Source organism: Phocoena sinus, chromosome 8, assembly GCF_008692025.1.
Source record: "Phocoena sinus isolate mPhoSin1 chromosome 8, mPhoSin1.pri, whole genome shotgun sequence".
NCBI classification, from domain to species: domain Eukaryota; kingdom Metazoa; phylum Chordata; class Mammalia; order Artiodactyla; family Phocoenidae; genus Phocoena; species Phocoena sinus.
This window is the reverse complement of record NC_045770.1, coordinates 44,120,437-44,135,608: the sequence shown is the minus strand read 5'-3', so window position 1 is coordinate 44,135,608 and position 15,172 is coordinate 44,120,437. Positions and strand designations below refer to the sequence as shown.

The following is a 15,172-nucleotide window of genomic DNA, read 5'->3' as shown; positions in this document are numbered from 1 at the left end:
TCCCCCCCCTCTCTCTTCCCCGCTCCCTACCCCCTCTCTAGCTCTAAGACTGTTATCAGCTCCTGAGTCATCTGACTCTTAATTCCAGCACAGTGAATTCTGAGTAATGATTCTGACTGGCCCAACTTGAGTCAGTGGTTCACTATGAACTAATCAACAGTAGCCAAGAAAATAAGTCATAAAGAAAATGTTATAGTTCCCACATCAGCAACAGGGGGAAGGTAGGGATGGGGAGTAGATATAGGCTCAAATATCCATGGCCTAAATAAGTTAGTTTATTTATTGCTCAAATGGCCGTCTTGGTATGTTGTCAAATACAAGCTCCATAATTTCAGGGACCAGAGCTGCTTGTTTCTTGTAGTTCTATAAGACCTAGGGTTTACCCTTGATCACATGATCTATGGTGGCTCACCAACATACTATCTGCATTAGTTGAAAGGGGAAAAGGGAAGAGGAGAAGGCATACCTTTTCTTTTTAAGGGAACTGCCCCAAAGTTACATGTATTACTTTTGCTCAAGACTTAAGTCACATAGCCATAATTTGCTACTAGGTAAGCCCAAGATGCACTCTCTTCTTTCCTTTGTATCACAAAATGGATGTAGAGTATCTTAGAGTGTCTTGTAAATAGTGATGGGAACTTTAAAATCAAGCAAATAGATATGATAAATTATTAACTCCAAGTGGAAAATAATGTAAGAAAGGAAAGGTAATCATAGAATAATATTTGGTTCAATTGTGAGTAATATTTAAATATTAAAAATAATGGAAATCCGAGATGTGGATTTGACCCAGATCATGGTATTATTATGCTGAAAATATGGATGAAAGAAAAGGGAAACTGTAAGAGAGCTCAAATCATGTTTATACCTGAGGAACTCCAGAGATAAACTTGACGAATTAAGAAGTAGTAATATTTGCCTATTTTTCAGAAATATGGGGTCAAATAACAGAATAAATAACTAAAAGAGTAACAGTAGCTGACTTGGGGGCAGGCACTGTACAATTTACAAATCAGATAATATCTGTGAAGTTTAAAACATCCCAACAAGGTGGTATTGTTTTCCTATTTTCCTGATGAAGAACCTGAAGCTTAGGAGTATTAGGTGTAACTTTCCCAAGATCTTATAGCTAGTAAGTAGCAGTGCTGGCATTCAAACCCAAGCACCTGACTCCAAAGTACTATGCAAGGATGACGATGATGATGATGATGATGATGGTGATGATGATAGTAAAAACATTGGGATGTCTTTCTATTTCAGGACCAGACAGTTTTCAAGATTACATTAAACCCTACTTAGAACAAGCGAGTCAGATCTGGCCATGGCTCGTTGGGGCAGCCATGGTAGGGTCTGTCCTCACTGCTGTGCTGGGAGGACTCACTAGCCTGTTGTATCATCGAAAGAGAAAGCAGCTTCCTGAAGAAAAGCAGCCACTTCTTATGGACAAGGAGGACTACCACAGCTTGTTGTATCAGAGCCATTTATAAAAGGCTTAAGCAATAGAGTTGGGCCAAGAAACCTGACCTCACTCTAAATTAAATGATGTTAAAGTCCCTAGGGGTTGTCCCAGAAGAAATCCTTGGCATGTGTCTATGAAGATCATTATTAGAATTGTTATCTTAATACAAAATATACCCCTCGTCCAACTCAGGTAGAAGCCACCTGTGCTTGCTTTGCTATATTTTGATCATTCCCTTAATAGTTTTCCTCAAGCCCATATTTCCAAGGAAAAGATGCCATTTGGTAATGGAGGTGCTAGTCTGCTAGTCATATCTGAATGAAAGTGCTCTTATAAAATATGACAACAATTTTGATTATTTTCCTCCTGATTGTTTAACATGTTTCTTTTATTAGCCCTTCTTTGATTTTAATAAGATAGTAACGAATTTACACTAATTGACTCCTTTGAGCTCGAGAAATACATTTTAATTTTCCTAAGAAAGCATAATGTTTCCCTTATATTTTACATTCCTGCTCCAAAATATGTTATGGACTTCAAGTAGAAAACAATCTTCAACTCTTTCCTGCCATAGTTCTGACTACATTTTAAGGCCACTGAAATCAAGGGCCCTTCGCCTGAAAAGAATCTGGCTAAGTACCTGTCTTAAGATGTGCTTATGAATTATGTTGATGAAGATGATAATAATCTTATTATAGAGCTTTTATTTTATCTTCTAAGAAGAACTTTATTAGAGAATGTTTAAAATGCTATAAAACATTTCACGGTAGAGAACAATTATGTGAATATCAGCCTGTCTGCAGTTCTAGTAAAATAACTTATCACTATTTTTCCTGGCTATTAAGACCTTAAATTAGAAAGTCTAGATAATCTTGTTACTTGAAATTTTAGGTCCAGTTGAATTTCTAAAAACAGTCCAATTGACATTCCATTTATATTATCACTATGTAGCGCATAAAAGACTAGCACCAGTGGGTGGAATTTATAGAGGACCCATTTTGGTGTAATAAAAGGAAAAACTGTCCAATATTCAGAGCTTTCCAAAACCAAACTGGACATTCTTGGAAAATAATAAGTGGTTGACTCTAGAATTCTTCACATAGAGGTTGGATGGCTAATTTGACTTGAATTCTATAAAGAGGATTTAAGTATTCAGTCTACAGTCATTCTTGGCTCAGGGCTCACAACAACTCCCCATTCAGAAGTGAGGCCAAACATGCTCTGTGAAAAGTTCCTGTGATTCTGCCACAGCATTTCAGGATGTTTCACCAGATTCCAACTCTCACTCTCTCATCCAAACTCAATCACTCTGTCCTGGTATCCCCAGTCTCTTTAGTTCCCTTATGTTTAGTTTGTATGTATCTGCTCAGCATTTTCAAAGATGTATCTCAGTTTGACTACTTGAATTATATTTCCAGCCTCATCCCTAAACACTGTCTTTTCACTTTCTCAAGATGGCCATGCTTTTAAGACAGACTTGTCCAATTCTAGCTCCCAGAAACCTGCCTGGGCCTGACACCTAAACCTCTACATCTCTGGGATGATATTTAAAAGGAGACCCACCAACTTGTATGGTACTTTTTTATTAAAATATCTTACAATTCCTATAAGGCCTGCAGTGTAGGAGTCAGACTGTTTATGAATACATTTAGAAATTAAGAGGAAAGCAAAAATCATCTTATTATAAATATTGGTCAAATGATTTTGGATAATTTTCATCTAGAACAAATAAAAAGTTACCATTCTTGTTGAAGTAATGCCATCAACTCTCAGAGATTACTAATAGGTAAGAAATTCAGTTATAGAGCAATTTTCATTTTCTAACTCTCTTTAATTGTCAGTCAACATTTGCTGGCTTATCTAATTTCCGATGCCTAGAGGAGAAAAGTCAGGCAAAAGGTGGGTAGCAGCATATTTATTGACACAGAGGAGGTCTGTGGGATTAGAGGGCAAATACTAGGGCTTATATCCTCCACTTGGTACTTAACCAGAAATACAAGATTTAAAATAAATTAACAATGACATTTGAAAACTGGATTCAATTTAGTTGAGAATAGCAACTAGTAAAACTGAGAGCAAGGAGTAGGAAAAGAAGTTTGGATAAGGCCTGAAGAAGATTCTGGAGAAGCAGTAATAACGACTGTGGTTGCCTTCAGTCTGACCTCAGAACACAAAATAATTACTTAGCTAGGTTTGATCTGAAGGCAAAATTTCAGACCAGGTGGTATTTTTTTTTTGTTTTTTTTTTTTTTTTTGCGGTACGCGGGCCTCTCACTTTTGTGGCCTCTCCCGTTGCGGAGCACAGGCTCCGGACGCGCAGGCTCAGCAGCCATGGCTCACGGGCCCAGCCGCCCCGCGGCATGGGGGATCTTCCCGGCCCGGGGCACGAACCCGTGTCCCCTGCATCGGCAGGCGGACTCTCAACCACTGCGTCACCAGGGAAGCCCAACCAGGTGTTATTTAAATCACTTTTTACAAAGCATCTAGAATAAAAATCTACCCAGGGAATTTTCATTGTTACTGACAAGGACCTGTATAAAGTCATTCTCTTCCTCATCACAAGGCAATTCCCTCCTTTATCACTGAGCTTCAACATAGAATATCATTTTGTTTCTCTAGAGGCTGAAGTTATCTACTTGAGTAGCAGCAACATCTCTGATAAAACCACCACCACATTCATTCTGTGGTTTTCTCAATAAGGTACCCAAACGACATGACATATTTCAAGATACTTGAAGTTTCATTAAATTCTAATCAACATTATATTCTGTGGCATTGTTTTCTATGTGCATTTTATGAATTGCTTCATTTGAGCTCTGCTCTTTTTCCATTGCTACATTATATGTCACATTTTGTTACAGAGAAAGAAATAAGCAGCTGCCACTCTTTTTGTTCCTCTTTCTGTGTTTTACTTTTTTTAAAAAAAGAGTATTTTTAGTACCCAACTTTTCCAACAAGTCAAATATATAATTCTCTATCTGTAGAAATAAATATGCGATGGGTACAAGTCATTTCAACCAGTGTCACTAGCAGGCTGACAACTGGTGTTGATTGTGAATGTTTTTAAATAGGCTTTTCCTTGTTTATATGGGCTTTGATTTGTAGGAAGAGTTTTCTTTGTCATCATAAAAAAAGACCTCATTGGGGTCACCTATTGTAAACTTGTGCTATTTGGGGGGCATGTCAGTAGAACAAAGGTCTACTCGCCCTCTGATTAGACTCCTTCTGAAAGCTGCTAAAATGCAAGTAAAAAGAGTTTTTTTTTTTTTTTAACTTTGTGTTGCTTATTTTCAAAAGCATTTGCCAGTTTGTACAATATAATGAATATAAAATTGCCTTTGGCATCCACTGGAGGCCTTAAGGGCTTTCAAATCCTTCAGCTATTTAAAACCATATAGAAATATTTTAAGTATGTTCTTTTAAATAAAAGCCTTATTAAAACTCTATATAGCCCGTGTTTATCTAATTGTTTTATGAGTTCTTTTCTTAATAGCAGTGTAAGAAATTATTCTTGTAACTACATGTTAATCTACCAAGTCTTGTATGCATTATTATGGTGATTTCTAATTTCTTATTTAAAAATAAATAACAAAGATGTTAAATGCAGTGAGTGGTTATGGTGTTCCAAGAACTGTGCTAAACACATCATATATGTTAATTCATTTCATCTTCATGTTATCAATATGAGAATAAGTATTATTCACGCTTTCAAATGAGGAGACTGTGGCTTAAATAGGAGATGCACCTTCCCTGTTTACGTGTCTGTTCAGTAGTTTAGATAATTTAGCTGGGATTTGAATCCAGTTCTTCTTCATGATTATAAATTTTATTGTTTGTTGTTCAATTATGTTGATATGTCATAATTTACCAATTCCCTGTTACTGAATATTCAGGTTTCATCTATTCTTTTTTTTTTTTTTTTTTTGCGGTACACGGGCCTTTCACTATTGTGGCCTCTCCCGTTGAGGAGCACAGGCTCCGGACGCGCAGGCTCAGCGGCCACGGCTCGCGGGCCCAGCCGCTCCGCGGCATGTGGGATCTTCCGGGACCGGGGCACGAACCCGTGTCCCCTGCATCGGCAGGTGGACTCTCAACCACTGCGCCACCAGGGAAGCCCTCATCTACTTTTTAAATTATGGTTAGTGCTGTAATGAAAATCCTGGTGCATTTGGCATCTGACTTAAATTATTTTCTAGGAGTGGAATCTCTGGTCAAAGCATATGCAGACTTTCATGGCTTTAGTAATGAACTGCCATGGTGCTTTTGAAAAGGGTTGCATAGATTAAAGAATGCAAAGAGATGGAGCCTAACAATAAAAGATCAAAAAGAATGAGGAAGAAAATGAAAAGGTGAAGAACTTAGAAGAAGGAAGAGGAGTTGCAAGTCTCTTTGAGAGGAACTGATGACCCTACTTGCCACTTCACGCATTGCTTCTTTTCATAAATCTATCTTTTTCAAATTATAACATCTATGTAATGAGCATTTTCTCTTATTAAAATTAGAAGAAAATACAGACTGAAGCCATTTCAGAAAAACAGGGAATAACACACATGTAACTTGGTTCTCAAATAAGATATGTGTACATCTTGTCTAGGTAGAAGCATGTGAGTACCTTTGAGAATCATACAGGAATAAAAACAACAAAACCAGAAATCCACACTTGGAAGAATAAGAACAAGGCATCAAAATAGTCTGTCAAAGCAGAGTCAGTGTCAGCTATTAGGATGGACAGGAGATCGTGAGACAGGGGTAGGGAAGACTGGATAGGCCCTGAAGACCAAGCCCAAGTTAAGTTTGCACCATTTATTTTTAGTGCTTTTTGAGAAAGTACTGCATTCTGCCTGGGATATGGTCAGTCTTCATTACTGGACCATGTCATTTTTACTCTTGCCAGAGGAATTATGAACAGTAGATGTGCCTGTGTGAGTGTGTATGTGTGTGGAGAGGGAGAAAGGGAGACAGCGAGAAAATACAGAAAGAATGAACATTTTTCTCTTCTCTCTGATACTGGAGAGAACTTTGTTGCTGACTATATAGAATTTCTCTTGCTACTGCAGTAAATTACCACAAACACAGTGGCTTAAATCACTACAAACCGTTATCTTGTAATTCAGTAGACCAGAAATCTGATATGGGTCTCAAATGGCTGAAATCAAAGTGGCAGTGAGGCTATGTTCTTTGTGGAGACTCCAGGAAATAATTCATTTCCTTGCCTTTTTCAGCTTCTAGAGACCACCTACATTCCTTGTCACATGGCCTTCTTCCATCTTCAAAGCCAGAAAAGGTTGTATCACTCTGATCATTAGTCTGTTGTCACATCTTTCTCTGACTGACTGCAGCAAGGAAAAGTTTTCCGCTTTTAAGCATTCATGTAATTAGTTTGGGCCTACCTGGTACTCCTAGAGCCTCCATCCCAAGGTTCTTACCTTTAATCATATCTGAAAAGTCCCTTTTGCCATATACGTATTATAACATATTCACAGGTTCTGGAGACTAGGGTAGGGATATTTGGAGGGGAGATGGGAAAGAGCATCATTCTGCCTATAGTACTGACCTAAAAAGTAGTAAGAATTGGCCAGCTGATAAATTGCTCTTCCTGTGTGATTAACATGCCACAGACTGTGATATTCAGTACCTTAAAGATATGAGAAAACCTTTAACATATGTGGGATCTGAAGTCGGACTCTATGAATTTGATTCCTGGCTCAATCTCTCATTAGCTGTATGACCTTGTGTGAATTATCTTACCTCTCTGTTCGTCAGTTTTTGCGTCTTTAAAATGTAGGTAATAGGGGCTTCCCTGGTGGCGCAGTGGTTGAGAGTCCGCCTGCCGATGCAGGGGACAGGGTTTCGTGCCCCGGTCCGGGAAGATCCCACATGCCGCGGAGCGGCTGGGCCCGTGAGCCATGGCCGCTGAGCCTGCGCGTCCGGAGCCTGTGCTCCGCAACGGGAGAGGCCACAACAGTGAGAGGCCCGTGTACCGGAAAAAAAAAAAAATGTAGGTAATAGTATTTTCCTCAACATAGTCGGAGGAATAAACAAAGCATTTACAATAGTACGTAAATATTCAGCAAGTGTGATTTAATAAACTCTCATAGAGCACGTTAACTTAGCACAACTGCCTTAAAAAAAGAGAGACGAAATATAATCATACATTTGGTTTGTGCAAAATTGTTTTGCATAATCATGAATATTAATATAACATACCTATTTAATGAAATGATATCACGATAAATACAAGTGTATATCAATACATTTAAGACAGAGAAACACTTGAGACATAGAAATACAAATCATGCCAGTAACAGGCTCACAGTTCACAAGCAAAAGCTGGCTATTAAACCACCTGTGAATGTGGTACTGAACTTGAATCTAATAAACATGTTAGGCCAACTGCCCTAGCAGGAAAGAGTTCTCTTTGAGTTGGACAGTAATGATTCATACTTTGTTTGTTCATTTATTCAATGAACAAATATTTGTAGGACTTCTGCTCTGTGTCAGTACTGTGCTGGGGATATGAAGGTTAATAAGATTTGATCTCCATTCTCAGTGAAATCAGAGTAAAATACCTAAACAAATTATTGCATAACAAGTATTATCACAAAGGAATATTGTAGGTACTTTAGGAATACTATAATAATACCATAGAGGTACAGCTAATATGATCATGGGAGGTATAGAAGATTTCAAAGATAAACTGATCATTGATTTGAATTCATCAAGTTCACGCATGAGATGAGGTGATTGATAGTCTCAACAAAATTATGGCATGGATAAAAGCAAGTGTGGACAAATGATGGCCCATGGCCTAAATCCTGCCTGCCACCTGTTTTTGTATGTGAAGTATTATTGGAACACAGCTGCACTCGTTCATTTATGTTACATGCTGTTTATGGCTGTTTTTATGATATAATGGTAGAATTGAGTAGTTGCAACAGAAACCATATGGCCCACAAAGCCTACAACATTTACTATCTGGCCCTTTATTGAAAAGGTTTGCTGCCCCCTGGTCTTAAACTAAATCAAGAAATTCAGAGTAGCTGAAGAGAGATAAAGGTAATTATAAAACCAAGAAAGAATTCCACCTTAACAATTGTGACAACAATAGTTCAGTAGTGTTCTTTTTTTTTTTTGCGGTACGCGGGCCTCTCACTGCTGTGGCTTCTCCCGTTGCAGAGCACAGGCTCTGGACGCGCAGGCTCAGCGGCCATGGCTCACGGGCCCAGCCGCTCCGCGGCATGTGGGATCTTCCCGGCCCGGGGCACGGACCCGTGTTCCCTGCATCGGCAGGCGGACTCTCAACCACTGCGCCACCAGGGAAGCCCCATTAGTGTTCTTTTTATTCCACTGTTTTGCCAGTTTATTAAGGTATAAAGTCCTTTGGTACAGATAGAAATACAGATATAGCTATAGATACAGCTATAGTTACAGATGCAGATATATATACATGCAGGTGCAGGTATATGTATATAAACATATACATACATAGGTGGATTAGGAACTATTGATAAGGTTGCAATATTGAATTTTGTGAATAATGTCTATGAAACTGCGAGATAGGAAATCTATTTTTCTGCCAGAGACTCTATAAAAGTCCTATATTTCAGTTTTACTCATATTTTTATTACCTGCTGTCTCCATGTATGTGTCCTTCCTGTCCCATCTCTCTGTAATCTTGGGATCCCAACCCTTCTGAAGTTCCTGGGGCCTTTACTTCATGAGTTTTCCTCATCCTTTCCTGTGTCTTCAGCTCTTCCCACTCTGTAGGATCCTTACCACTTCAGCATTTAGACATGCTCATCTTAAAAAGAAAATTGTTCTCCACCGATATCATTTCCACACAGCTTTTGCCCTATTTCTTCTTTATGTTTCTTAAGTGTTTTAAATTTGTGTTTGTTATCTCTTTGTCTCCTACATACTACTCAACCTACCCCAATCTGTTTTCTGTCCCCACCTCTCTACGAAACTTTTCTTACCAAGATCACTAATCGTCTCTATGTTGCCAAATCAGAGGACATTTTGTGATGCATTTACTTGATCCTTGGGTACCATCATAAACTTCTCACTGCTTTCTTCATTAACACTTTTCTTGTGGTTTCTGGTAGATAATCCCCTTGTGGTTTTCCTTCTTCCCCACCCCGGCTTTTCCTTCTCAGCATCTCTTATAGGTTCAACTCTTCTACCTCTGAATATTGGAGGATTCTTAGTTGGGGTTCTCTGAGAAACAGACTAGGCAGAAATTTTCATGCAGGAGATTTGCTAGGAAGTACTTGCAGGATTAACACAGCTAAAGGAGTAAGGGAAGCAGGGTGTGGAAGTAAGAGAAAATGTGATACAATAGAGTCCTCAGCCAACCCTATGTGGAGCTCTACACCTAAGATGAATATCTATATCTATGTCTATATCTATATTTATACCTATACCTATATCTGTCTATCATCTTTCTATCTATCTATCTACTTGGTTATTATAAGTAATTGTCTTACACAACTATGGGAGGCTGATGAAATAAATCTGAAGTCCTTAGGGCAAGCAGTTAGGAAGGGAAGATAAACAAACTGGAACTCCAAGAGCATGAAGTGAAACATGTTTACAAGGGGGAGTTTCTTTACTCAACAAAGGCCAAAACGCTGTTTAAAAAGCTTTACAACTGATTGTCAGGTCCACTGAGAATAATCTCCTTTTTGATTAACACAAAATTAACTGATTAGAAACTTTAATCATATATGCAAAATCCCTTCACAGCAGCACTTAGATTAATGTTTGACTGAATAACTGGAGAAAATGTATGTATGCTACAAAATGCTTCCTCCAATTCTTGTAAGAGAACATTCCTTTTGGTCCATACTAGAAAGGAGATTCTGGGAACTATAGTTTATCGTAGTCATAGCCATGTTGACACAGCAAAAGACATCACACATGGTAAGACCGCGCCCTCCATACTCTGAAACATTCTCAAGCCACAGCTGCCGTATTTGTTAATTTACCATCAAATGGACAAAGCATCAGCTTCTTAGTGGTGAACCATTGGATTCCATGGTCATGTGCCCACTGTCCCATACTCTTTGCCATATAGTGTTAGTATACAATGATGCCCACTGGAATCAGTGATCCCAGTTCTAAAACTGTATCTCCTACAATTAGCCCTGACTTAGAGAAAGACGCCACTGAGCTTCTCAGAAATGCTGGTGTCCTTCTCATCAGCAATTCCTTACCGCTTTTGTAAATAGAGGTTTCTTAAAACCTTGCCATTTTCTTGGGAATATAACCTGTTCTGTAGGTTATGGTTGGAATTGTGAGATTTGATGAAAAGTGATGGGCTGGAGAATGCAGGGAAGATAACAAAGAGAAAAAGGAATATCTTAGAGAACAGTCAATTCTACCAGCACAGACCACATTCACCATGATCCACTCAAGGGAAAGATGGGAACAGATAGGTTGAAGAAGAGTAGCAAAAAGAGAGAAACAGATGAGGCATATTAGGGTTTGGGGTAGTATTTTAATGGTACTTTAAAAGGGGAATCAAAGAATGTTTGAATCCTGCCTTGCCCCTGTTTTGTGTCAGGTACCCCTTACTTTTGTGTGTCTGATATTATATAAGAGGTATACACAATACACAGCATTAGAAGAGGAGATAAAGTGGTATTAGTAACTAGGCCAGTGCCTAACCCCAATCTGGGGTTCTCTGGTAAACCTAGGTTGGTGCATGAGGCTTAAGAAATACTTCCAAATGGAACTTTCAGCTGTTAGTAAAGGATGAGTCCAAATCAGGGCTCTTACTGCCCTTGGTCTGTCAAATGGAGAAAAGAAATCAAAGAGAGAAAAGAGACATAAAGAAGACAGCAACCTGCTTTAAGGGCTCAGCCATATGAATGCAATACAAGAAATGGAAGGGAGAGCTGAAAGTATGGGATAAGGTCCTGCATCCACTTCCCTCCCAGACACATAAAAGAACAGTGAGAGAACAGGTGCAGTGGTCTCTCAGTTTGCCTGTGAGATTAGTTCCACGAGCCCCCATGGATACCAAAATCTGCAGATGCTCAAGTCCCTTACGTATAATAACACAAAACAATGGACACCGTCAGCCCTCCAAATCTGCGGGATATGCATTCACAGTTTCAGCCAACCTTGAGTCTAAGCCAACCTTGATTCAACCTTGGTTGAATCCTCAGATGCAAAGCCTGTGGATAGAGGGCCAACTGTACTAAAAGTCATGCAGATTGTGTCAGGGGAGCCCAGTATGACTCAGGTGTGGTGATTCTTATGGAGGACTCACAAGACTCAGCGTATAATTGTACTCACAGCTAAGATTTATTACATCAAAAGGATACAAAGCAAAATCAGCAAAGGGAGAAGGTGTGTGGGGTGAAGTCCAGAGGAAACCAGGCACAAGCTTCCAAGAACTTTCTCCCAGCAGAATCATATAAGACATACATAATTCCTCCAGCAATAAGTCGTGACAAACTTTGGGAAATGCTATGAACTAAGGAAGCTCATTAGAGACTTGGTGTCCAGGGTTTTATTGGGGGTTGATCCTATAGACACCCTCTGCCTAGCACTCATCAAAATTCCAGACTCTCAGAAGGAAAGCAGGTGTTCAGTATAAACCTCATTGTTTGCACAAAAGTTTAGGTACACTGAGCCACTCTTAGCTGTTAGTGTGGTGGGACTGCTCCTGAATCTATGTTCCCAGATGGCCAATACTGCAAGAAGGACTTCCTAAGAAAAATAACAGTCTCAGGCCTGGTATTCTAACATTTCCTGAACACAAGTGTATGGCACATTTTTTTTTACACATAATAACCGTATCTACTATTAATAAATGCTGGCCAATAAAAATTTCACACTCTACCCATGATGTACCTTCTGGAGAATATACATGTGTTAGACAAGCTTCATTCAGGCATGAGTTATAGTGTTGTTGGCTGTGAATTCAACATTAACGAATCAACCATATCTATTAAATAAGGTGTCTTCAATCAGAAACACACATAAACAAGGTGATGTATTGATTGTTTTATAAAAATATTGTGATCAGAGGCTCAGAAGAACCTAAATGGGAGCAATGGTTCAATATTCACTAATTCAGTGTGTGTGTGTGTGTGTGTGTGTGTGTGTGTGTGTGTGTGGTCTTCATAGAACAGAACTACCAGAAAAAAAAACAGGACTCAATTGTACCTGCAGGCATCACTTCCTATGTAATTTAACTACGAAAAAGCCTGCCATAAAGCCTCCTGTTTCTTTAGTACATTGATATGTGATGGGCAGCTACAACAACCAGGGGCACAGAAGGGCTGTGACCAAACAGAGCCAGTGCATGGATGATTTGCCTAAGCCCTGAGGCAAAGGAAACCTCGGAACCAAGGATAATAAATTAATTCAGGAGCTGAGTGGGAAACAGACAGAAGCAGAGTCTGGGTTCATCTAAGGACCCACACAAATAGGCTATGCTGAGTATAGCATACGACCTCAAGGTTCTATGGTCTATAGCTGAGCTAAGGAACCAACAGGAAAAAATATATATACAGGATTCCTGATACATGTTCCAGGTTAAAGCTGAGTTCAGGGAAACAGGTGAGGGACTTCCCTCATGGTCCAGACTCTGGGCTTCCATTGCAGGGGGTGCAGGTTCGATCCCTGGTTGGTGAACTAAGATCCCACATGCCATGAGGCACAGTCAAAAATAAATAAATAAAATAAAATAAAATAAAATAAAGGAAACAGGTGAGGAAACGAGTTATATTGGACAACTGAGGAGAGAAATTGTAGTCACAGTACAACTTCGGAGTATAGCTGTGGCTCGCATGGCTCGTCTGCCAGCTAACCTAATTTGGGACACCCTTCCTGTCACTAACAGATAAGGGTTAAAGGGTACAGGCAACTACTCCAAAGACAAAGCTTAACAGAGCCTACACGGTTGTAGCACATTACTAGACATAGTATTTCCATCTACTTTGGGAGACCAAATGTATTTTTCCCCCAAGTATCTTGCTAGAGATTTAAATAAATAATTAACCATTTCTCACCACCACCATAAAGGAAACCTAAGGCAAATAGAGAGCTATTCTAAAAACTTGAAGTCTCAATTTGTTTACTAAACAAAACCTCCCACCAAAGTCTTTTGTCAGAACAAACCTGGAATTTAATTTCAGAAGTCACCCTATCAAAATGCATAAAAGGTGACTTGGAAATCTGTCACAATTAACAGTCACTCTAAGTCAAAAATTATTTTTTACATAATGCCTTAGGGTCCATATGTGAAATGCAAAACCAGGTTTGGATATTTGCTTATATCTCCCGGTTGGTGACATATTTATCACCAAGCTGCAAACAGGGCCTCTGCAACACAAGCCACTTAAAAAGATTTCTTATATATTTCATTGCCTAATAAAAAATCCGATGAGAAACTTTTACTGTCACACATTTTCATATTTTTGAGCTCTGGCAAACACATTCCTGACAACAAGGTAATCAATATGAATAAGGGAAGGCATTTTAGAGGAACTTTTAATCTTCAGAATTGAGGTTTGCATCAAAGTCTCTTTGATTTGCACATAACCCAAAATATTTTTTCCCAATTATCTTTTGTGTTCTTTCCCCACTGGCCACTGCTGATGAGTAATTTTACAACACTAATGCTATTAAAACATGCACTCATGACCCCATTGTGACACAAAGCAAATAATGCACATGGGGAATGCAAGCACATAACTGCTAATTTTGCTTTTTAAATGCATTTGAACTTGACCTATTGGAATGCCCATTACAGTACGCATGACAGCTTGGTGAAATACAGGAGGCAAGACACCACCTCAGGAAAGCAGATTCCCTGAAAATAAATCACTTGAAGGATTGTAACGTGGTAGGAATTGACTGAGAGAAAAATGCAGTACCACGTAGTGAAGTAACCTGCTTAAACCCTACAAACAAGTCACCACTCCTAAAAGCTCTATAAATTAGAGCACTGTGGCATCCTATGTGATCCATGAATGACTTTTAGATTAAAGAAGACAATGGGACTTCCCTGGTGGCGCAGTGGTTGAGAGTCCGCCTGCCGATGCAGGGGACACAGGTTCATGTCCCGCTCCGGGAAGATCCCACATGCCGCGGAGCGGCTGCGCCCGTGAGCCATGGCCGCTGAACCTGCACGTCCAGAGCCTGTGCTCCGCGACGGGAGGGGCCACAGCAGTGAGAGGCCCGCGTACCGAAAAAAAAAAAAAAAAAAAAGAAGACAATGAAAAATAATTTAATATCGAGCATACATTTAGAGATGCAGATAGCATAATGTCTTTTATTTTGAAGGAAATATCTTTTCATCCTGCTGATGCAAGAAGTTTTTCCAATTATGCATACCTTAGGATCTAAATGTGACCATGATTGTGTATACTGAAGCATTTTTACTCATTCTGTCCACTCTAAAATGGAATAAATTGTGTTCACAGCCAACACAGAAACACAAAATGGAATAAATCTTAGAGAAAATTCTGGTGTGCATTTTTCTGATGGGGAAGTCACACAGCTAGTTTTCAGATGGTACTGGAACACAGGTGTAAAAAAGAAGACAGAGCAAACTGCTCATATTACACCTATGTAAATGTCAGACATACCTGTGAGTTATTATCTTATTATTCTTTATTTCGTGTAATGCACAAACTTCAAAAAAGGGAGATGGTGATATATTGGAAAAAATAAACAAAATCCTTTAAGCAGAAG

The 15,172-nt window shown here is 39.2% G+C and overlaps 1 protein-coding gene across 1 annotated transcript in view; it reads left to right on the top strand.

The window, feature by feature from the left end:
- The window catches only part of TYR (tyrosinase), a 108,868-nt gene extending 106,976 nt beyond the window's left edge, over positions 1-1,892 (top strand). The window contains exon 5 of the mRNA XM_032640423.1: positions 1,261-1,892. Coding sequence (XP_032496314.1) covers positions 1,261-1,487 — 227 coding nt within the window. The 3' untranslated portion in view covers positions 1,488-1,892. The remainder of the gene's footprint in view (positions 1-1,260) is intronic.
- Positions 1,893-15,172: the final 13,280 nt, after the last annotated feature.